General features: G+C 30.7%; 1 protein-coding gene across 1 annotated transcript in view; it reads right to left on the bottom strand.

Annotated features, from left to right (window-relative positions):
* Positions 1–25,146, bottom strand: part of lrp1ba (low density lipoprotein receptor-related protein 1Ba) — a 387,570-nt gene that overhangs the window by 236,009 nt on the left and 126,415 nt on the right. Inside the window, exons 15-19 of the mRNA XM_051094447.1 lie at positions 19,407–19,535; positions 17,890–18,030; positions 15,184–15,309; positions 6,508–6,624; positions 661–741 (exon numbers count right to left, since the gene is read on the bottom strand). Coding sequence (XP_050950404.1) covers positions 661–741; positions 6,508–6,624; positions 15,184–15,309; positions 17,890–18,030; positions 19,407–19,535 — 594 coding nt within the window. The remainder of the gene's footprint in view (positions 1–660; positions 742–6,507; positions 6,625–15,183; positions 15,310–17,889; positions 18,031–19,406; positions 19,536–25,146) is intronic.

The following is a 25,146-nucleotide window of genomic DNA, read 5'->3' as shown; positions in this document are numbered from 1 at the left end:
AAGGAAGGAAGGACAAAATGATGGATGGATGGAAAGAAAGAAAGAAAGAAAGAAAGAAAGAAAGAAAGAAAGAAAGAAAGAAAGAAAGAAAGAAAGAAGATAGATGGATGGATGGAAAGAAGGAACCATTGAGGGAGGAAGAGTATGAAAATGAAATTAAAGGAAAAATGGAAGGAAGAAAGGACAAAATGATGGATGGATGGATGGATGGAAGGAAGGAAGGAAGGCAGGAAAGAAAGACAAAATGATGGAAGAAAGAAAGAAAGAAAGAAAGAAAGAAAGAAAGAAAGAAAGAAAGAAAGAAAGAAAGAAAGAAAGAAGAGAAAGGAAAGAATCAATGGTGGAAGAAGAGAAGGAAGATAAAATTGAAGGAAGGTACCAAGGAAATAAGGATGGACAGATGGAAGAATGGAAGAAAAAAAAGGAAGCAGGTAAAATACAGTGACAGTGGGATCAACCACATTATATTTATGTATTTATATTTTCTTATTTATTTATTCTTTTCTTTATTATCTGGAAGTAAATACATTTCTAAAAAAAAAAAAAAAAAAAAAAAAAAAACTTCCATCTAATTATTAAATCATCATCTAATTATTATGATTATTCTGATTTTTTTTTTTTTTTTTAAATCCATTCAGCTCTTCATTCACTGTAGCTCACCGGAATCACAGTGCCATTTCACACTGATGCATTTCCCATTAGTACAGCCGAACTGGGTCAGCGGTTCACAGGTCGGGAAATCTAAAGAGGACACAAGAACAACAACAAAATCAACTCAGTGAAGGGCAAAGGACACCCCCTTCCAACTTCACAAGTCCCCATGCCAGCGGAAAATGTGAACAGAATAATAAAAACTTCGATTATGTCTTCAACTAACAACTTTTCACCACCAAGAACAACAAACGCAGAGTTTGTTTCTGCTGAACTTTGCACCGTCTGTCTTATCTCCCAAGAGACAGAAGCACTAACCTGCCTCACGCACGTTTCAAAATAAACCGACAGTGGCGTCTTTGTGGCGTCGCACCACCTTTCAAAATTAAACATGCATTAGAAAAGACGTTCTTTGGTTACTGACAGGAAGTATGTGGCAAACTGACATCGACTCGTGATACGGAGCAAGCGAACAGCCGTTTGACGCCATGTGCTGCGACTCCACGGCGAACGGGGCGACGCTCGACATTTCTCAGACGGCGTGCGGTCGGCTTTCCACTGCCAGCTTGATTTTGATTTAAGGAAGCCAAGCATAAACTTTAATTACTCCATACGTGGCCCGTGTGTGCGTGAGAACCGAAGCGACCCTGGAACGGTACCCGAGGAAATATAAGCGGTAATAAGATGCGACGACTAACAGAGGAGAAAGCTTCAAACGCACACTTCATCCCTCAGAGGAAGAGAGGTGGAGATCTGCCGGTATTTCTCATCTCTCATTTACACGAGCTGAACGGTGCTGTCGCAGACGACGCCAGCCGTCACAACGGGTTTACGGCGGCCCGTGGAGCGCTGAGATATTCAAAGCATGGTAATAAGCAGCTTAATATCATGCAAAGGGATTCATTGTTTGTTTTTTTCTGTATACAATGACAATTTTGTTGACTTGTCTTTGTATTAATGATGAGGAGATCCCAGAATGACATTATAATGTGAACTTTTTGCCATTGAGCATAACAAATACAGAAATTTCCCGCCATTTTTTGAGCTACTGGTAATGAATACATGCAAATTAATGCTATACTTTACTCAGTATAACACCCAGATACTGTAGTTCACCCAGAAATAACAATTACGTCATTAATTACTCACCCTCATGTCATTCCAAACCCGTAACAGCTTTGTTCATCTTAATTAAGATATTTTTGATGAAATCTGAGAGCTTTCTGACCCTGGTTTAACCTTAATTTTACGAGAATACTTTTTGTGCACAAAGAAAACAAAACTAATGTCTTTATGAACCACTGATGTGACATAGACTATTTTAACGATGTTCTTACTACCTTTCTGGGCCTTGAACATGGATGTGTTGCTTTCTATGTAGGATCAGAAAGCTCTAATTACGGGTTTGGAACAGGGTTGCCAGGTTTTCACAACAAAACCCGCCCAATTGCTACTCAAAACTAGCCCAATTGTGTTTCGAGAGCAGTCCCCTGGTAAAAATCACATTCTGGGGGGTTAAAATTTGTATTCTAGGAAATAAAACTCAGGTTTTTGGGGTTGATTCAACCCGCGGTAACAGTGTTGAAGTAGCCCAATTCCCGCGGACTTGGCAACATTGGTTTGGAACAACACTTGGGTAAACTAACTTTTTAATATGCATTAAACTGTCCATTCCACAAAAAGTTCTTTAATGTTTAAGAAAAAAAGGTACTTTAGATTATTAAAATGTTCTTCACACCAACAAAAAATGGTTTAAGGAATGTTCACTGAAGGGTTCTGTGGAGAATCAAAGCAGTTCTTCTATCGAATCTTTACATGTTTGGAAATAAAGGTTTATTATTTGCGTTGATTCCATGAAGAATGTTTAATATTCATAGAAACTTTCCATTTCATAAAAGGTTCTTTAAAGTTTAGAAAGGTTCTTTCGATTAGTAAAATGTTCTTCAAAACAACATAAAAAAAATGGTTCAAGACATGTTCACTGGAAAATTCTTTGGAATTTGTCTACTGAATCATTACTTTTTTTAAAAAAAAATAAAGGTTTATTATTTGCATTGATGGTTCCATGAAAAACCTTTAACATCTACTGTATTTTTCTATCCCACGAAATGTTATTTCAAGTGGAAGAAAAAAATGAAGAATCTTTAATATCCATAGAAACTTTCCATTCCATAACAAGTTGTTTCGATTATTATAATGTTCTCCATACCAACAACAACAAAAAAACTGGTTTAAGAAATCTTCACTGAAAGGTTCTTTGGAGAACCCTAATGGTTCCTCTATTGAATCTTTACATTTTTTGAAAATAAAGATTTATTATTTGCATTGATGGTTCCAGGAAGAATCTTTAACATGTATATTTCCATCACACAAAAGGTTCTTTAAAGTGGAAGAAAAGGTTCTTCACATTATTAAAATGTTCTAAAGTTCTTTACTGGCATCGATGGTTCCATGAAGAATCTTCAATATCCATAGAAACTTTCTATTCCACAAAAAGTTCTTGAAACTTTGAAAAAGGTTCTTTCGATTATTAAAATGTTCTTCACACCAACATTAAAATGGTTCAGGAAATGTTCACTGAAAGGTTCTTTGGAGAACCAGAATTGTTCTTCTATTGAATCATTACATTTTTGAAAATAAAGGTTTATTCTTCGCATTGTTGGTTCACCAAGAAATTCCACAAAAGGCTCTTTCAAGTGGAAGAAAAGGTTCTTCACATTATTAGAATTTTCTTCACACTAAAAAAAAGGTTTTTTTATTGGCATCGATGGTTCCATTATGAACCTTTAACATCCATGAAATCTTTCTATTCCACAAAGGTCCTTTTAGTGGACAAAGGTTCTTTAGAAAAATAAAATGTTCTGCACACCAAGAAAATGTTTCTTTTAAGAACTGTTCACTAAAATGTTCTTTGGGATTGATCGTCTACATTCACTCTTAAAAATGAAGGCTCTGTATTCACATTGATGGTTCCATGAAGAATCTTTCACATCAATATTTCCAGAACCTTTAGCATCCATGGAATCTTTCCATTCCACCAAGGTTTTTCTTTTTAGTGGAGAAAGGTTCTTTAGATAATTAAAATGTTCTTCACACCAAGAAAATGGATGTTTTAAGAACTGTTCTTTAAGAACTGATTCTGTAGGGAACCAAAATGGTTCTTCCATTGAATCTCTACATTTTAAGAACTGTTTATTGACAGGCTCCTTGTGGATAGTTCTTTCTCCAGTTGAGATATTGTTTGAATCTTTAAGATGAGCTGATTTTAAGGTGTTTGCTTGTTTCAAACTCTACTGAGGACAGTTGCATCAAATGGAAGTGTGAAGACACATCGTGATTTTGTACCTCGTTTTCATTTTGGCAGGTTAATGTGAGAATTATGTTGCCACATGAAGTTCTAGGAAAACTCACTTCGTAGGTATTGAAGACAAGGTTCACACAAGGCACGTTTTCCACTAAGGTGAAAACTGCTAAATGGCATTTTCTTTAGTAAAGAGTTACAGTAGTTTGTTTTTGATCTTGACAAATGATCTTGTTTTATTTACTTTGCAAGGTGAAATTTCACTTGCATTTGGTATCTGGCAAATGATCATTCTGATCCTGGAAATGCACTGTAGATGTTTCAACCTTAATTGCATCATCCCTGGCTGTGAGGCAAGAAGTAAAGATTTTAAAAAGAATTTAAAAAAGTATTCATTTTCCATCGATAGATAGATTCAAAATTCAAAAGAACAGCGTTTGTGTGAAACAGAAATATTTTATGGTAACTATTGATGAATTTTTGCTGAAAAAAATATTTTCTTTAAAAAATAATAATAATTATTATACTGACCATAAACCTTTGAACAATAGTGTATATATGCAATAAAATGTTTCTTTGTGATACTATGTTGCATGTACTCAACCAAAGTTATGGAAGCCTATTTCCGCCACTGAATAAATAATAAATAAATAAAAAGGATAATTGCAACCTTTTATCTCAGTATTCTGACTTCTTTCTCACATTTGGGAGTTTACATCTCACAATGCTGATTTTTTTCTCCGAATTGCATGATATAAACTTGCAGTTCTGACTTTTTTCTGAGGATTGTGTGATAAGAACTTGCAGTGAGTTATAAAGTCAAAAAAAAAAAAAAAACCTTGCAATTGTGAAAACCAGTCACAATTCTGAGAAATAAAGTCGCATTTTAGAGAAAAAAAAAAAGTCAGTTCTTGTAATTCTGATTTTGTAACTCAAAATTCTGAGTTTATTTCAGAATTCCGACTTTATAACTAAGTTTGCAAACGGGGTGGAAAATTTACACTAAATTTCCGAAAACTTCAAAAATCCCTGGAAGATTGAAAAAAAAAATCCTGGAAAGTTTCCAAAATTTCTGAAATATTTCCGAAATTTACTGGAAATGTTCCACTTTTTATAACTCAAAATTGTAAGTTTATCTTGGAATTCTGACTTTATAACTGAAAACTGTGAGTTTATGTCAGAATTCTGACTTTATAAACTCAGAATTAGGAATTATATCCTGCAATTCTAAATTTGTATCTTGATATTCTGACTTTATAACTCAAAACTGTGTTTATCTCAGAATTCTGAGTTTTTAACTTACATTTTTTTGCAAAGGGGTGGAAAATTTCTGCTAAATTTCCAGAAACTCCAAAAAACAAATCCTGGAAAGTTTTCAAAAGTTCTGGAATGTTTCCGAAATTTACTGGAAATTTTCCACTTTTTTGCAACCCTATTTATAACTCAAAATTGTGAGTTTATCTTGGGATTCTGACTTTATAACTCAGAATTGTGAGTTTGTATCTTACAATTCTGTTTTTTTTTTCTTCAGAATTGCGTAATATAAACTTGCAGTTGTAAGTAATAAAAAGTCAGAGTTGCCTGATAAAAACTCATGACTGTGCAAAATAAAGTCGCAATTCTAAGAAATAAAGTAAAAATTGCGAGATACAAACTCAGAATTCTGATTTTTTTTTCACAATTTTGAATTTTTTCAATAGCAAGGAAAAAACTCAAAATTGTGAGATAAAAAGTCGGAAATACCTTTTTTAAAAAAATGTATTCAGTGGCGGAAATGGGCTTCCATACCGAATGGCTGCCACGCAACAAAGAAAGTCTATAACTCTGCTCACCATTGGACCGTTTTCACTTCAGAATGGAGAAAACTATCCAATAGGGTCGCAGTTCAGATGTGATCATGACAGCAGCAGGTGACCTTCACAGCTCAAATCAAAGCAGTTTGGTGAGAACACAGAGTGTGACCTCCACACGCACAAAAACATCAAAAGAAATCAAAGAGGCATCAACAGAGGAAATATAAAAACACAACAGGCCTTTTTCTTTGTTTGCGTGAGGATGCTACAGAAAACACATCAGATCTATGGCATCGTTTTGTCTGGGCTCTCAATAGCATGTCTATTGTTGTTAAAAGCCTCAGGCCATCAGATTAAACTCAACTCAAAACAGCACATCTGACCTAGTACAACCCTTCTTCTGTTTTGAGAAACTACAATGGGAATCATTCTCTGTAAATCATCTGTAGTGTCAGTTCAACTCTATATAGATAAACATAAAAGGCAGAATCTCATTCTGACAAAACCCTTAGGAAATCAAACACAAGCAATAAAGAAATGCAGTGTGGTTTTTCAGTCAGGTTTCAATGCAATTAGCCAATGATGACCTGTTCAAAGTATATAATAAGATAAAATACTGTACCACGGATTGATTAAAAAGCCTCTAATTGAAGTATATGGAGGCTTGACGATGAAAGCGACCAGAAAAATGATGATAGCAAAGATAAAATATGGAAATACAGAGGGAAGAACTTCAAAGCGCTCCGCATGAGGAAGACTCACCACATGACGAAGACTCATCCGACTGATCCCCGCAGTCATCATCACGGTCACAGCGCCAGTTCTCCGGGATGCAGCGTCCATTCTCGCAGGGAAACTGGCCCGGCTGGCAGGTTTGGGCTGTGGGAAGTAAAAAACACATATTTAATCACAGCTGAACGGAGGCTCGTTCAATCTCACTCCTGCATCAAGTAACATCATCAGTGCTGATGCTCAAAGTGTTTACATATACATATATTCTTAGTTTTATTTTATTTTTTAAATATGAAGAGTTCACGTGCAAAAACAGATAACTCTGTTTTTAACCATTTTCAAAAATGAATCTCAATGCATCTAAAATAACAACAAAAAAATACAGCTAACTAACAGAATAAAACACAACATAATAAAAAACAAGATTTTTGAAAATAACAAAAAACAGTTACCTGTTTCTGTAAATAAAATCTTCACATAAATTTTAAATAGGATTTAAAAGTCAGAAATTATTGTAGTCTTCATTTAAATGTAATACAAAACTTTTAATCATTAATACATTATTGCCATTTCTATGAATAAAAACCTAAAAACAGATTAATTAAACATTTTTGAAAAATAATATTAAAAAATATAACAATTATGCTATTTTTTTTATCTTTCTTTCTGTCTTAATTAAAAGTAAATTAATTATTCATTAATACATATTTTAAATACATATGACTATGTATATTTATCAACATATATTTTTTAAATATAGAAAAAAAACATAGTTGTGTAAATGTTATGTAAATAGCCTAAATGTTTATTCTTTTTTTTTTTTTTTTAATATTGAAAAAAATGATAACCTGGTGTTTTCTTATGTACATAATAATATCATATACATATTATCAATATTATATAATGCTAATATAATAAATAAATAAATAAATAAATAAATAAATAATTTTAGAAAATATTTCAAATGTCTAAGAGCACTAATAAAAATGCTTCTATATTTTTAAATGTAATACCAAACAACTTATATAATCAGAATAATAATAGTGAGCAAAATCATGAAAGATGCATTTTAAAAAAATAATAATAATAAAAAATAAAATAAAATAAAATAAAATAAAATAAAATAAAATAAAATAAAATAAAATAAAATAAAATAAAATAAAATAAAATAAAATAACAAATTATTAATCTGGGGGGAAAAAACAAAACAAAAAAACAAATGGCTCAGAGCACTAACAAAAATGCTTCTATTTTTAAAATACAATACAAAACAAATTATATTATCAGAATAACAATGATTAAAACCCTGAAATATGCAAAAAATAAATAAATAAAAATAAATAATAATAATAATAATAATAATAATAATAATAATTTTTTTTTATTTTTTTTGGGGGGGGGGGGCAAATGTCTCAGAGCACTAATAAAAATACAATATACATTCAAATAATAATAATAATAATAATAATAATAAATTGTTTTAGAAAATAATTAAATTGTCTCAGAGCACTAATAAAAATGCTTCTATTTTTTTAATACAATAGAAAACAAATTATATCATCAGAATAAATGAGTAAGACCCTGAAAGATGCATTCAAAAAATGAATGAATGAATGAATGAACAAAATAAACAAACAAATAAATAAATAGTTACATTAGAAAATAACTAAAATGTCTCATAACACTAATAAAAATGCTTCTTTTAAAATTTTAATTATTATTATTTTTTCCAAATACAATACAAAACTGGTAACACTTTATAATAAGGTTCATTAGTTAACATGAACTAAGAATAAACAATACTTCTACAGCATTTATTAATCTTAGTTAATGTTAATTTTAGCATTTACTAATGCATTATTAAAATCACAAGTTGTGTTTGTTAACATTAGTTAATGCACTGTAACATGAACAATAAACTACTATATTTATATTAACTAACTTAAGATTAACAAAAAGTGTAATAAATAAGCTGTCCATTGTTCGTTAATGTTAGTTAATATATTAACTAATGTTACCAAATGACAGCTTATTGTAAAGTGTTTTCAAACAACTTATGAACAATGAACGATGCATTCAAAAACTATTATCAGTATACAGTGTAACATCTGAAAAAAAAAAAAAAAAAAATTATATATAATACTTTTTTATAATGTTAAAAAGAAAATAAATCCCAGATTTTCACTGTGATCACACACGTTTTGGACCCCAGGCCAGTATTTCTTTTTTTCCCTCCAAGCTTGAAAAATCATCTGGATTTGTTTTCACCTTTTCCAGGTCTGTATCCAGTCTCAGCCGTGATATTGAGTAATGGCTTTCAGAGATAAACCCCTAAGCCCATGACATCCAATATTACAGTTCGTGTCTTTCCTGCAGGACTCATGAATGGGTGCAGTGTTCAAAATGTGTTTTGTATCAACATCTGTCGCCTACAAACAGGAATTAACCATGTTAAGGAGACACGGATATGGTAAATACGCAACCCAACGGGTAAAACCTCTCAGCGGGAATCAGAAGTTTTCTCTCAGTGCGAGAAAACTGTCAAACGCCACACAGCAGAAGCAAACACATGGCGAATGCAAAGGACTGACGAGTGTGTGGTTGAATTGTAATAGTTATTGATCACGGTATTAAAAGAACGTATCACAAAAGAACAAAAATTGATCTGTGAAGTGTTTTGAAGGCCAAAGATAACTGTTTCCCTCACGGCTGCACGAGGCAGACGAACCATCCAGCGGGGACGGCGAGAGAACTTGAATCAAGGATGTTCAGATTGAGTGTGTGGCCCTCGAGGCATGAATTACTGAACAAACCTTGGTCACGATCTAACAAAGGACACTATAAACAAGTCAGCAGACGGTTTAGCACAACCACTTATGGTCAAAAAAAGGAAACGGTGTAGGACGAAGCAAACTGTTTATACTGAGAGAAGGATAAAGTCGTCTGATCAGATTTGAGATGTTAAAGAGTAGCTCAAACATTTTTCAGAATATCTACTTTTGAGTTTGATGTAAGAGTAAATGAAAAGCAGGTGTAGAAGGACAGTAGAGGAAAAGAAAACTGAATTTTTGTATTTGGTTGAACTACACTTTTTTTTGAAAACCTCTGCATTTCTAGCATCTAGTTTCATATTTGGGTAAACATTTTTTTTTTTTTTTTTTTACTTTTTAACATTTGTTTTGCTAACAAAATAATAATAAATACAGATGTAAATAATAATAATAATAATAATAATAATAATTCCTAAATATTTCTCAAACAAAAGCAGGGTCCAAAAGTTGGAGACCACTAGTTAAAAATATTTAATTTAATTTAATTTAATTTAATACTAAACTTTATTGATGAATTACATTAAATTCACCATAACAATGAATAAAAACCTAAAAAAAATAAAAATAAAAAAATAGACACGTGTGAATATTTTTTTTTTTTCGTAAACACATTTGAAATAATTTAATGCAAAATTGTAACAACAAATTATGTTATTGGCAAAACAATAACTAAAAACTTACTTTTTAATTCTAAAATATAATCTTAAATATTTAGATAAATAGATATAATATATCTTAAATATTTTCTATAACACAAAAAATAAAAATTCTAAAATCTAGTAAAAAATATTGTTCCCCCACCCCCAATTTAATAAAAATACTTTTAATAGCAATTAATAATAATAATAATAATAATAATAATAATAATAATAATAGTAATACTTTCTAAAGTAAAGCAAGGCCAACAAGTATTTTAAAATAATTGTATTTTTATTGTTATTATTATTATTATTATTATTATTATTTATTCATTTTATTTATTTTTGTAATAAAAATAGATTTTTGTAATAAATAGATTTCTAGTAATAATAATGCAATAATTCCTAAATATTTTCTAAAATACTAAAATTAAAATTCTAAAATCTGTTAAATATATATTTTTTATTTCGTTCTTAATTTAATAGCTAATAATAATAATAATAATAATAATAATAATAATAATAATAATCATAAATAACATTTTCTAAAGCAGGGCAGGGCCAAAAGCAGGGCAGGGCCAAAAAGTTTATTTAGTTTTGTTTTATTATTTGTAATAATTAATAATTATTATTTTATTTATTTATTTATTTATTTTGTAATGACAATTTATATTATTGACATTATATTATTGGCATGACAATGGTTAAAACATACAAAACAGATAGATTTATAATAATAATTGTAATAATCCCCAAACATTTTTTTTTAAAAAATACTACAAATAAAAAATAAAAAAATGAAAATATAGTAAAAAAAAAAAAAAAAAAATCTTTACTTCCCTCTTAAATTAATAGAAAACTTTTAATAATAATAATAATAATAATAATAATATAAACTTTACATTTAAAGTAGCAGGGCCAAAAAGTCTTCTAAAATAATTTCATGGGAAATAACAATGACTAAAAATTTATAAAATAGATAGATTTCTATAATAAATATTTTCTAAAATACTAAAAATAAAAATACATAAAATACAAAATTTGAAAGACATATTACATTATTAGCATAACAATGAACAAAAACCTAAAATAAATGAAATATAAAATACATATAAAATAAATAATTTAAAAATATATAAATAATAATACCTTTTCTTAAACATGTTCTAAGATAACAGTAGGGTCCAGAAATAATGAAATAATTATTAAAAATAAAATAAAATAAAATAATAAAAAAAACATTTAAACATTTTTTTTTTTTTTTTTTATTTCTTAAATCCAAAACATATTCACTGTGGGAGAAAAATAAGTCTCCTCAGATTTAAGTCTATGTAAAAGAGCAGCTCAAACATTCCCAGAAATATCTACTTTTGTGATTTATGTAAGAATAAACCTACTGTATCACAGGTTCAGACAACATTAGAGGAAATGAAAACTGAACTTTAATATTTGGTTAAACTATACTTTTAAATCACTGCCTGAAAACCAGGAATAGAAGAGTCTCTGCATTTCTAGCATCTTACAACGTTGCTGCAGGTGTTTCAATAACCTCTGAAGGTCAGGTTGTGCTGTTTTATGAAACTCTGAACGAAGGCAAGCAAACTGGAACGTGCTGCCGAACAGGTGCAGATTTTAATTCTGACAGAGTAACAGACCAGAAGTTTTATGCATATCGCAGTAGAAATAGCAACAGGCTAAAATACAAAACGAGAGCATGTGGTGATATAAATGAACGATGTGTCAGATGGCAAGAATGGCTAGTTCGTCATAGTTTAGCTTTGCCTGAAGTTTGTTTTGGGTCTCATTTCTAACAATTTTGTTGTTAAAATTTCCGTTTTTCTGTAGGTGCGTTTCGAACCCTGCTAATGAGAACATTTTCATCTGAGCATCATCTTGAGAGTCTCGCCAAAAAAGTCAATGTCGTTGATCTTAATGATCTACCCGTCTTCAGAGGGTGTGAAACGTGCGTCTTTTATTTATTATTATTTCTTGTTTTCAGTCTGTAAGTCTTGCTTTTCAGAGCTATTTAATTGCAGATGGAGTTAAGCCTTTTTTTTCCCCCTGTTACAATTTTTCAGACGATTAATTAGTTCCCTCAAGATGTGATTTTGAAATTCCAGGTTTGAAAGCGACCTTGTGCTGAAGGCACCTTTGAAGACCGAATGGAGTTCAACTCGTAATAGTTAAGAAAAATGAGCATTTAATTTGTGACTTTTTTTTTTATATGTACTCCCCCATCCAAAAAAAAAGATTCATTGTTTTTATATGTATCCTAAATACTGCATAAAACCTACTTTAAATATATAAGCTTTATTTATTTATTTTTATTTACTTATTTATTTAGAACTAATTCAAATAATAAGATTTTTTCCTATATTTTATTATGTGTGTAAATATATATATATATATATATATATATATATATATATATAAATTAAAGGGTTTACATAATTTTTGTACCAAAAAATCTTTTTCATTACAAATAGCACATTAAACCTATAACTTAAATCAATAAAGCTAAATAAAAACTTAAGGAAATTAAATATTACACTGAATACTGTACAATCAAAGTATTAGCATTTTACTGTAATTTTGTATTTTTTTATACATCTAAATAATAGGTTTTATATACTATTTGTACTATATAGGTACTATATATTGTCCCAAACAAAAAACAATTATTACAAAGAATAAACAATATTTAAATACCCTATTTTTTGTTAATATGATATATTAAGCATAATATAATATAATATAATATAATATAATATAATATAATATAATATAATATAATATAATATAATATAATATAATATAATAATGTTTTTAAATAAAAAAGTATATATTATATTATATTATATTATATATTTTTTACAAAATCTATTGTTTGTTTGTTTGCTTTTAATACAAATAGCACATAAAACCTATAATTTAAATTGATGAAAAATAAATAAATAAATAAACAAACAAACAAACAAACATGAAATAAAATGTTGTATTATATACAATTCTAAACTTTTTAGGCAGTTTGTTTGTTTGTTTATTGCACATAAAACCTCTAATTTAAATGAATAAAAAAAATAAATAAACCTTAAATAAAATGTTGTATTATATACAATCCTAAAATGTTAAGTTTGTTAACATTAACAAAATTAATAGAAAAAAACTAATTCATCATTTCATTAGCAGTAAATATTAAGCATAATATAATATATTTGGAAAATACATTGTTTATTATTATTATTATTATTATTATTATTATTATTATTATTATTATTATTATTATTATTATTATTACAAATAACACATAAAACCGATAATTTAAATGAATTCAAAATAAATAAACCTGAAATAAAACATTGTATTATATACAATCTGAAAACTTTAAGTCTGTTTGTTTGTTTGTTGATATTATTTATTTATTTATGTATTTATTTATTTATTTATTTGTTACATGAAACCTCTAATTTAAATAAAGTAAAATAAATAAATAAATTAACCTGAAATAAAATGTTGTATTATATACAATCCTAAAATTTTAAGTCTGTTTGTTTGTTTGTTTATAAAAATAGGTTTTATTTATGTATTTATTTACGAAAGAAAAAATGTAATAGAACAAAAACAATTCATTATTAGCAGTAAATATTAAGCATAATATAATATATTTGAAAAATACATTGTTTTTCAATAATATTATTATTACAAATAACACATAAAACCGATAATTTAAATGAATTCAAAATAAATAAACTGAAATAAAACATCGTATAATATACAATTTTAAAAATGTAAGTTTGTTTGTTTATCGATTTTATTTATTTATTTATTTATTTATCACATGAAACCTCTAATTTAAATGAAGTAAAATAAATAAATAAATAAACCTGAAATAAAATGTTGTATTATATACAATCCTACAATTTTACAATTGTTTGATTGTGTTTGTTTGTTTTTAAAAATAGGTTTTATTTGTTTATTTACGAAAGAAAAAAATTAATAGAAAAAAAAACAATTCACCATTTCATTAGAAGTAAATATAATATAATATAATATAATAATATAGATTTTAAATTTTATTATATATTTTTAGTTAGTTATAATTATTTACTGTATGTTATAGTTATAAATAATTGTATTTTTAAATTTTATTTAAATGATTTATTTTAATTGTTCTTTAATTGTTTTAGATACAATATAATATAATATAATATAATGATTGATTTACAAATGTAACTATTTTTTATGTTTTTACAAAATGCATTTTTTTTTATATATATATTATTATTAAAAATAGCACATAATTAAATGAATTAAAAATAAATTAACCTAAAATAAATTCTTGTATTATATACATCCCTAACATTTAAAGTCTGTCTGAAAGCCACAGAAATGAATTCCCCCCAAAAACCTTGAATTTCCTTTGACAGATGCGACGACTGTACATTACAAGCTGGCACGCTGGCATTACAACTCTCATTCCCCCTGTCCCGCTCTCCCAAACACTTGTCACTGATTTTCTCCAAATTCTTCTTTTAAAGATTAGATTAGAAAATTGTATTACTCACAAAGGGGAACTTTGTCTCTAGGCTATCTAAATTAAATCGACCGCTGCCTGTTGGCAAAATGTGTGAAATTCGTCTCCAGTCCTTTTATCAAGAGACACGATACGGCTCCGACAACACCACGTGCCTTAAACACAGCATCTTGCAGCAATATTGACGTTTGGGATTACGCATTTATCCCGATCTCATGAAAACCCCAGAGGGAAGAGTAGACTTGACGTCTCAGACGGTAGAATACGGTTCAATCTAATAGTAAATCAGATGCCACACCCGTCCAGAAGGTGTAAACTTGACCGACTCGGACGACCCAAAGCGAGACGCGGAAACGCACACGAAGGACTCAAACTCACTGGGCCGAAACAGATGTGTGTCAGGTGTAAATCCCACCAAGTGCATGATGAATTACACGGGCGAACCTAGTTTCCTTTCCCGACTGGAGGGAACGTGTGACACGCGGGCCCGTACCGGCGGGAAATTATACGGAGGGGTGTCGTGTAAGACTACTTCTCCTCTCAAAGCAACGTATTCTCTGATGGCGCTAGCTGTGAGCGCGCGTGTAGCCTACAGCGAGCAACGTGTGTCCCAGCGGTGGGGCCGGTCGGCGAGGTTGTTCCGGATGGCTGGGCGCATATACGGGGCCGTCCATGTAGGACAGGGCTCAAGAGTGAAGCTCACCTGAGCAGGTGCGGTTGGACTCATCCTCGTTGCTGCCGCAGTCGTCGGTGCCGTCACACAGCCATCTCTTCGGGATACAGCGGTTGTTCAGGCATTTAAATTGGTCCGCTGGGCAGCTCCGATTAGCTGAGGAGAAACAAACGGCATGTCAATTCCTAACACAAATTCATCTGAAAGCAGCCGGGTGGCCAAACGTTTTGCGATGTGCTCTGAATGGCATACTAACATAATGGGGCATTATTGTATACCACAATGCAATGTGCACAACTTGGTCTTCTATAATGGCTTCTTTATCAAATCTAATATGCACTATTCTAAGGCAAATACACATAATATATGTGACCCTGGACCACAAAACCAGTCATAAGGGTCAATTTTTCCAAACTGAGATTTATACATCATCTGAAAGCTGAATAAATAAGCTTTCTATTGATGTATGGTTTGCGATAATAGAAAAATATTTGGTCGAGATACAACTATTTGAATATGGAACATGATCTTTACTTAATATCCTAATGATTTTTGGAATTAAACAAAAATCAATAATTCTGACCCATACAATGTATTTTTGGCTATTGCTACAAATATACCCGTGTAACTTAAGACTGGTGTTGTGGTCCAGGGTCACATACACACACACACACACACACACACATATATATGTATATATATAGAGAGATATAGAGATATACATATTATTCGAATTTAAATCTATAGAAATATATAATGTTATAATTTATTATATTTGAATTCTAAGAGTTATGTACTATTTATATAATTTATCATAATAGAATAGAATAGAATACAATAGACATGTTTAGTATAATTTTTACTTTTATTTTTATTTTTTTATTTTTTATGTAATTTTATTTATTGATTTAATTATTTTTATATGTTTATGATTTATTTTTCATATATATATGTATGTATATATACATATATATATATATATATATATATATATGTGTGTATATATATATATATATATATTCCAATATTAAACAATAAACAATACTAAAATGTTTAATTTTAGTATTAATTAATTAATTAATTAATATAGTATTAATATAGTATTAATTAATTCATTTAGCTACCAACAAATATTAAGTATAATATAATATATATAAAAATATAATAATATAATATAATATAACATAATATAATATAATATAATATAATAAAATATAATAATATAATATAATATAATATAATTATTCAAATTTAAATCTATAAATTATTATCATTTTTTAATAAATACCAAATAAAACTAGAACTGAAATCAATAAAAACTTGAAATTAAGTCTTGCATATATTATAGGATTTATGTAGTATTTGCAATATTGGTAGTGTTTTTAAATAAATAATAATGAACAATACTCAATAATAATACATTTATATATATATATAAATATATATATATATATATATATATATATATGTATGTATGTATGTATATGTTTTATGCAGTATTTATATTATATTTAATTGTTAGTTTGTTTGTTTGTTTTCAAAAGAAAAATGTAATATGTATGAATAATAATAAAACTATGAAAAAATGCATAATTTCATAACAAATAATAATAAAAAAATACAAAAATAAATAAAAATAATGAATACTCAAATGTTCTATTCATAATTTTAACAGCATGATATATTAAGCACAATAGAATAGAATAGAATAGAATATTATACTTTATATAATATACTTTTTATTATTCAAATTTAAATCAATAAAATATTTTTACTTTTATTTCTTTATTTTTAATTTAATTTTATTTTTATATATGGATTTAATTATTTTTATATACATTTATGATTTTTTTTCATTTATTACAAATAACACATAAAACATAAAAAATTAAATCTTGTATATATTACAGGATTTATGTACTATTTGCACTACAAACTATACTATATCTGTACTTACAGAACAAATTAAAGAATAAACAATACTGAAATGTTCTATTCATCATTTCAATAGCATGAAATATTAAGCACATAATATAATATAATATAATATAATATAATATAATATAAATGTTTAGTATAATTTTTTACTTTTATTACTTTATTTGTAATTTAATTTTATTTTGATTTATGGATTTAATTATTTTTATATATGTATGATTTTTTTTTTCATTTATTACAGAGAGCATATAAAAAGCACATAAAACCTAGAATAATAAAAAAAAAAAAATCTTCTATATATTACAGGATTTGTGTACTATTTGCACAATAAACTATACAATATCTGTACTTTAAAATAAAATTTAAAAAAAATCAAAGAATAAACAACACTGAAATGTTCTATTCATCATTTCAGTAGCATGAATATTAATATTAAGCACACAATATAATATAATATAATATAATATAATATAATACTAATTTTTATAACATATAACACAAAATCTACAATGCCTTCTGTATCATATTTGATGCATTCATTTCTAAGACCCGTCTGAAATCAGTTTGCTAAAACTATGCTGAAAAATACTTTCTGAAATCTGGTTCATAGTATTTCTTTTTTTTTTTTCCCCTCAAGTAAAATGTCTTTTATCGCAATTGTAAAAATGTCCACCTTCAGGTTGTGGCACTCTACAGTGTACACAATAAAAAGTAGGCATTACTCTAGTTTTCCACTGTAGAAACAGCCTTGGTTTTTGTAGGTTCGTGGTTGGATTACAAAAGCGAGAGGAGACCTACAGCAGAGGTGTGGATCTTCATCGCTGCCATCTGCGCAGTCATCATCCCCATCACACTTCCACGAGAGCTGAATGCAACGCAGGTTCTGGCACTGAAACTCCGCTGGGCCGCAGCGCTTTGTCTTCATGACCTCTGATGGGGCTGAAAAGGGCAGGAACAAGATGTTAGAGAAAGCACACACACTTATACACACACACACGGTTGGTTCACTCTGTCTCTTATACACACACACACACACACACACACACTGAGGATATTATTGTTTACTAAAAAATCATTAAAAAATACATAAATCATTGATTGAATCAAGTATGTTATTTTATGAAAGTTCTGTTACATTAAAGATTTTCATCCGATTGTTAAATTTCCCTGAATCGGAATTAAATAAAGGCGCACACTTCCACAGAATACTGAAAATGACACATAAAATTACAAGTTTTAAAACAAGAAGTCATTAATGCAGTGAACTTAATCCACATGAGTTTACAACGGATTTACGGCCAAGCCACATGCAAACACAAATACAGTTGCAGCCAAACCGCAGGTTGAGCGAAGACATTCATTTTCCCCCAACAGAAATGGAAATCAATGGACATATTCAGCTTAACATAAACATATCTGATCTGTTGTCACATTTCCCACAAAACGCCACCATTATTGACTCGCCTGTGGGTGCCAATGCAAAATCTGCATATTGTTAATCCCACAGTAACAATGATTTACATCAGCTCTAACCAGACATGATGCAACAAGTTTTCAGTGGTTAGTAACATTTCGGTCGCTCATATGGTGCAAATTATTCCAATGACTGGTTAATGATTCTAGAACACTAAGGCCCCGATCAGACAGAACGCATTTTTGCAGTGAGAGGTGCCTTTTTTTTAATTGTTTTCTATTGGCAGTGAGCATTATGCATGCTGTTTTAACCGCTTGCTGCGCCTCACGTTTTTGCCAGAGAGCTCTGAGCGCCTAAAGTTGAAAAAAAAAGCAACTCTGAGCAGAAAAGTGCCTGATGTCATCGCATTTTTTTCCATTGTCCAATCAAATGAATGGAGAGGCGGGCCTTCCGTTGTGGTGACGAAAGTTTACCGTTGCTTAGAAAGTCCGGAGACTGCAGTGATGGAGGAGAAACTTTTGGTGTCTATTAGGGGTGTAACAATACATGTATTTGTACCGAACCGTCACGGTACGGGCATCTCGGTTCGGTGCACGAGGCCTTATAACGAAAACAGGCAATTCGCCCTCAGTCCAGAAGGGGGCGCCTGCAGTAATGCAACTCTGTTTGACAACCACAAACTTTTTTTAAGGCTTTTGCTAATATGACAGTTTACTTAACAGCAAAAACCAAAGATTTTAGAGCGTTCACGCTATAATCCTTTGATTAGACTGATAGGACGGCTGATTTGATGGTTGCCTAGAAAACATTAAAAAAACGCAACGAACTGCTCTTTTTTAAGAGCGGTGCGCCTCGCGTTTTTAGACCTAAAAAATGGGTTTGGGGCCTAACGGAAGCTTACACGAACAAGTGACGTTGTCTTTCTCCAGATGTTGGCCGTCTGCGCAGGCGCACACACGGCCTGCAGGCGTAGCGAGGCAGAGAGCCGAAGAGCCGCAGCCACCGTGATTCGCCGAACACTGGTTATTACCTGAGGAAAAACAAAAAAGATAAATGTGATTATGTGAATTAGTTTACTCCAGAATTAAAATTTCCTGATAGAACTCACCCCCTTGTCATTCAAGATGTTCATGTCTTTCTTTCTTAAGTCGTAAAGAAATTATGTTTTTTTGAGGAAAATATAGTCACACTTGGCGTCTTTTTTTAAACTGCCAGCATCTGTTTTACATTCTAATCTTATGGAGTAAACCGTGTTTTCAAAAAAATCCTGAACGATTTTTCAAACGCCACCGCCGGCGTCTTTTTCTGCAGCTCAGAGCGTATTTTTAAGTTGAAAAAAGTTCAACTTTTCTGAAAGAAACGCCCTACGTCAAGTGCCTTTTTGACAGCTGACCAATGACAAGCGAGTAGCCAGAACTTACGTTTCCATAACAACAAGAACAACAAGAAAAAATGTAGAAGGTGCCGGTAGATAGACTTTAATTTTATTGTTGTGAACCGACATTCTCCTCCCCATTAACTTCAAAAAGCCTTGTGGGCAGCAAGTCGACATGAACGCCGTCGCGCTTCGGGCATCCCTTTTCCGAGTCCCGGCTCGCAGATCCTTCCTGATCCCGTCCCTCCCTCTCCCTCTCTCTCTCTCCCACTTTGCTTCCTCTTTAAATACTGTCATATCAAATAAAGGGTAAAATGCCAAAAAATCACAAATAAAACACCAGTGCAAGAGCAAGCTTCCTCTTTTTCGACATTCATACTGTTGCAGCTGTTGTTATAGCAACAAAAGATGCTCTCGGCTGCATCTTTTTCTTGTCAAAAAAGAAGCCAAGTGTGAACATAGCCTATTTCAGCATTTTTCTCCATATAATGGACTGCTATGGTGCCCCGAGTTTGAGCTTCCAAAATACAGTTTAAATGCGGCTTCAAACGATCCCAAATGCGGTTGTAAACAATCCCAGGAGGGTCTCATCTAGCGAAACGATCGGTTGTTTTCATTAAAAAAATACAATTTAAATACTTTTTAATTTCAAACGCTCGTCTTGTCTTGCTCTCCCTGAACTCTGTGTATTCTGGTTCAAGACAGTTAGGGTATGTCGAAAAACCACAGAGAGACGCGTCTCTGACGGACAGATAGCCTACAAAGTATGTCAAAATATCAGTCTTGACGAGTGGCTTTGTAGCTTTAACAATGATTAATCTATATTTAACCTATACAGTGGAGTACAGCAGTGGCGATTTCTTTAAGACTGCAAGGGAAGCTCAGCTTCCCCTATAATGTCACAAAATTAATGGTCAAATTATGTACTATTGTATTAACATTTTATTGACTAAAAATGCGTTAGAAAACGTTCATCTCAAAGACGAGTTCGTTCAGAATCAGTTAGATATAGCAGGTCGGCTGACTTGATTTTCTTCTCATACATTCCCGTAGCGTCACAGTGCATTTCCCCGTTGAAGCCCAGCGTCCATTGACTTCAATGGGGCTGCTTTGAACGTTTTTTTTCAGTGCTTTGAAACTAGACGGTCATTGGATAAACGCTGCGATTATGTCCCGCCCACGGACGCTCAGCGTCTCTGGGGGTGAATGAGGAGCAAATGAGGAGTGGGCTGGCCTGGACTCCGAGCTTCTGCGTGATGATTGGAGGGTCTGTCGAAAGATTGCATCTCCTTTTGACTGACAGCGATTTTGTACTATAAGGAATCGCTGAAGCTATTCGCGCTCAGTCCCATCGCGGATTTCTCAAGTTCAGTCGAAATAAAACTGCTGCAACCTATTTCTTTATATTTGCTTGGCGAAATTGCTTGATTTTCATCATACATTTCACACAATTATACACCACATTCCTTGTTTCACTTTTACAGAGTTTAATATTTTTTTTAGATCGTTCATTCATTCATTCATGTTAATATTTAATGTAGTAATCAATATATATATATAGATTACTACATTAAATATTAACATGGAGGATGACTATAAATTAATATATATATATATATATATATATATATATATATATATATATATATAGTAATCTTGAAAAATTTTAACATAACATAATGAAACCTTATATTTCTATTAAAATACTTTAGAAATAAATAAATAAATCTCCATAATAACCTTATTTAAATTGCAAAATATTTATACTATATAGTAGCATCTGACTAAAAGAAAAAATACATCATATTTTGCATAATAAAACTAAAGCTTTTTTTTTTTACGATTGTTTGCATTGTGACTTACTTATGACAATAAGGCACATTCTTGTGAATAAATAAATAGACAATTTTACGATGTAGGCCGAAAATGAGCTTCCCCTATTTGACAAAACAGTAGCCGCCACTGGAGTACAGATGCACCGATCGACCGGACATATTTCAACCGACCTCTGTTCTGGGCTTGCACACAAACTACATGCAATTTTTTTGTGTGGAATTATTACGAACTCCTTAAACATCCGTTAACAGAGCCCAAAGATGCTGAAGATGAACGCAAAAAGGAAAAAAATACTGTAGCAGGCAGAGCAAGATCACAGTTCACAATGCACAAAATATTGGAAATAATATCCTAAATATTGAAACGGGGTTTATATGAATGTATATCTATTCCATAAGCGCCACCTGCTGGCAGAGACTGAATATGCATTCATTCAGTCCGTCTGCTGTTTATCCCTAATCATCGTTTCATTTGTAATGATGTCATATAAGCTTATTTATTAAAATAAAATATAGCATGGGTCAAAACAATGATAACAGCAACTACTGTTCTCCTTTAATTTCTTTCTTTCTTCAGTCAAAAAGAAATTAAGGTTTTTGAGGAAAACATTTCAGGATTTTTCTCCATATAGTGGACTTCAGTGGGGAGGTCCAAATTGGTCCAAATTGCAGTTTCAGTGCAGCTTCAAATGGCTCTACAAGATGCCAGCTGAGTCTTATCTAGCAAAATGGTCTGCCATTTTCTAAACAAAATCAAAAATGGATATACTTTTTAATCACAAATGCTTGTCTTGCACTAGATTACGCAATAAATAATCATGCTGGAAAAGTCAAGCGTGATGTAGGCTGAAATACCGACTCAATGATTTACAAAGTGAACGCGCAAAGGAAGTCAAACACCTTTCATGAAAAGGGTAAAAGAATGATGTCAGATGATTTTGAAGTTGGAGAAAAAAATGAGATAGAGATTTTCGGCCTACTCTCCTTTTTAGAACCAAATTACACAGACCAAGAATGCGTGAAGTGCTAGACGTGCATCACAGAGCGAGTGCAAGACAAGGTTTGTGGTTAAAAACTATATCAATTTGTATTTATTTTAAGAAAATGGCCAATCATTTTGTTATGTAAGAACTTTATTTCTTAGCCGGGATCGTGTAGAGCCCTTTAAAGCTGCAAAGAAACTGCAATTTGGATCTTCAACCTGTTAATCTCCATTGAAGTCCACTATATGAAGAAAAATCCTGGAATTTTTTCCTCAAAAACCTTAATTTCTTTTTGAATGAAGAAAGACAGACATGAACATTTTGAATTAGATGGGGGTGAGTAAATTATTAGGAAAGAATAAACCATATTTTCCATATGTTCAAAATGTTTGGTAATGTGTAATTAGTTAACTACACTATAAGCTTCTAACAAAAACTACAACACAAATTACAGTACATTAAAGCGAAAAAAAATGTATGTATATAATTTAGGGCTGGCAAGAGATTCATCGCGATTAAATTAAACTAAATTTATACTAAATAAAACAACAAAACGGAAACAAATAAAGAACAGCATTACTGAATGAAATTTCTGAAATATAAATTAAATTATAAATGAAAATGTTTCACTAATTTTCCCTAACTATTGGAGCTATTTTAGTTCAAAAAAAAAAAAAAAAAAAAGATTAACAAATAGTAAAGGTGCTGTTTTTATAAATCCATTGCAAGTGTTTTCTTACACTGTAAAAAAAATTATTGAAGTTTTGAAGTTATTGAAGTGCTGCCTTAAAATTTTAAGCTAATTCAACTCAAATATCCACATTTTCACATAGTACAATTTAACATTTCACATTGATTAAACTTAAAATTTTAAGGCAGCACGAACAGTGACTTTTTTTAAGTTGAAACAACATTTTTTTACCCTGTAAAACTATAATACATTAAATCCAATTAAAATAATAAAATACCTTTTTTTAATTGACAATATTGACTATGACAATATTTGGTTGAGATACAGCTACTTAAAAATCTAAATACTGAGAAAACCACCTTTAAAGTTGTCCAAATGAAGTTTTTAGCAATGCATATTACTAGTCAAAAATTAAATTTTGATGTATTTACGTTAGGAAATTTACAAAATATCTATATGGAACATGATCTTTACTTAATATCCTAATGACTTTTGGCATAAAAGAAAAATCAATAATTTTGACCCATACAATGTATTGTTGGCTATTTCTACAAATATACCCGTGTGACTTACGACTGATTATGTGGTCCAGGGTCACAATTATCATTAATTTGCGCTTTTTTTGTTTCTTTTATGGAAAGCTTGTCTAAACATGCCAGTAAGAGACGATTAACTACTAATCATTCTTTTAATTACACAAACGTCTCATTTAAAATATCCACAAATTGATAAAACTGATCCTAGATCAGGTAAAAACTATACATGCTGGTTCACCACTGTGGGGTGATCTAAAAAAACTCGCATGATTCACCTCCCAATGGCAAACCGTTGAAATTTCGAAACATTTTGAAACAGTTATGACATAATGAAGCTTAATTTACTGAAATCACATGACTTTGGCAGTTCAATACGTGCTCCAAATCAGTTTCGAAACAAATTATTCACAATCGTTTCGAAGCTTCATAAAGAAGTGTTTTGAAAGTGGCCATTACTAAATGTGGCTACACTTCTCTCAAGTGAATCAGTGAATCATTTACTTGAACAAACTTTAAATTCGCTTAAATGATTCGAACACCTTACATGTTAATTACATCGGCTCAAGTAGAGTAACAAAATGCATTACCACAGATTTCAAATAACAGCATGTCTAAGAACTCCAACTGAACAATTAAATGCTTTTTCCAATGCAAACTGCTCTCCTAGTGAAGCCCAGCATCCGGACAGGACATGAAATGACATGCTCAGAGCCTCTTGTCCGATGAATATTGATCTTCGCTCCATTAAAATCAATGACACAAGTATCTGGCATAGACTCCCAGTGAAGAATGGCATCAATTGGACTCTACGGGCCAGTGTCCACTGAATCCTCTGCAGAGATTAATGTAGATTAATGTGGATCACGTTAATTGAACAAACAGTGCTTTCCGCTTTTAGTAGCTAAAACATCAAAATGCACTGTGAGTGCAAATTACCATATACCAATCATTTGTACATAGATAAATGTCATTGTAGGAAGAGAAGCTGTCACACAGCAGATACGAAAAAGTCTCTTTTTTTGGCTCCATAATGCATTTATAAAAAAAAACAAAAAAACAAAACCGTTGAGAAATCTATATCATTTCCTGAGGGAAACGCTAAACATTTTATGTGAATACAAGGCTGTAAACTGAAACCACTGACCATTTCATAGAACAACAGTTGTGAGGAAATGATACCCAGCTCACTCTCAATTGTCAAGTCAGGCAAAAAAAAAAAGA

Source organism: Labeo rohita, chromosome 22, assembly GCF_022985175.1.
Source record: "Labeo rohita strain BAU-BD-2019 chromosome 22, IGBB_LRoh.1.0, whole genome shotgun sequence".
Lineage (NCBI taxonomy): Eukaryota > Metazoa > Chordata > Actinopteri > Cypriniformes > Cyprinidae > Labeo > Labeo rohita.
This window is presented reverse-complemented; position numbering and strand designations above follow the sequence as displayed.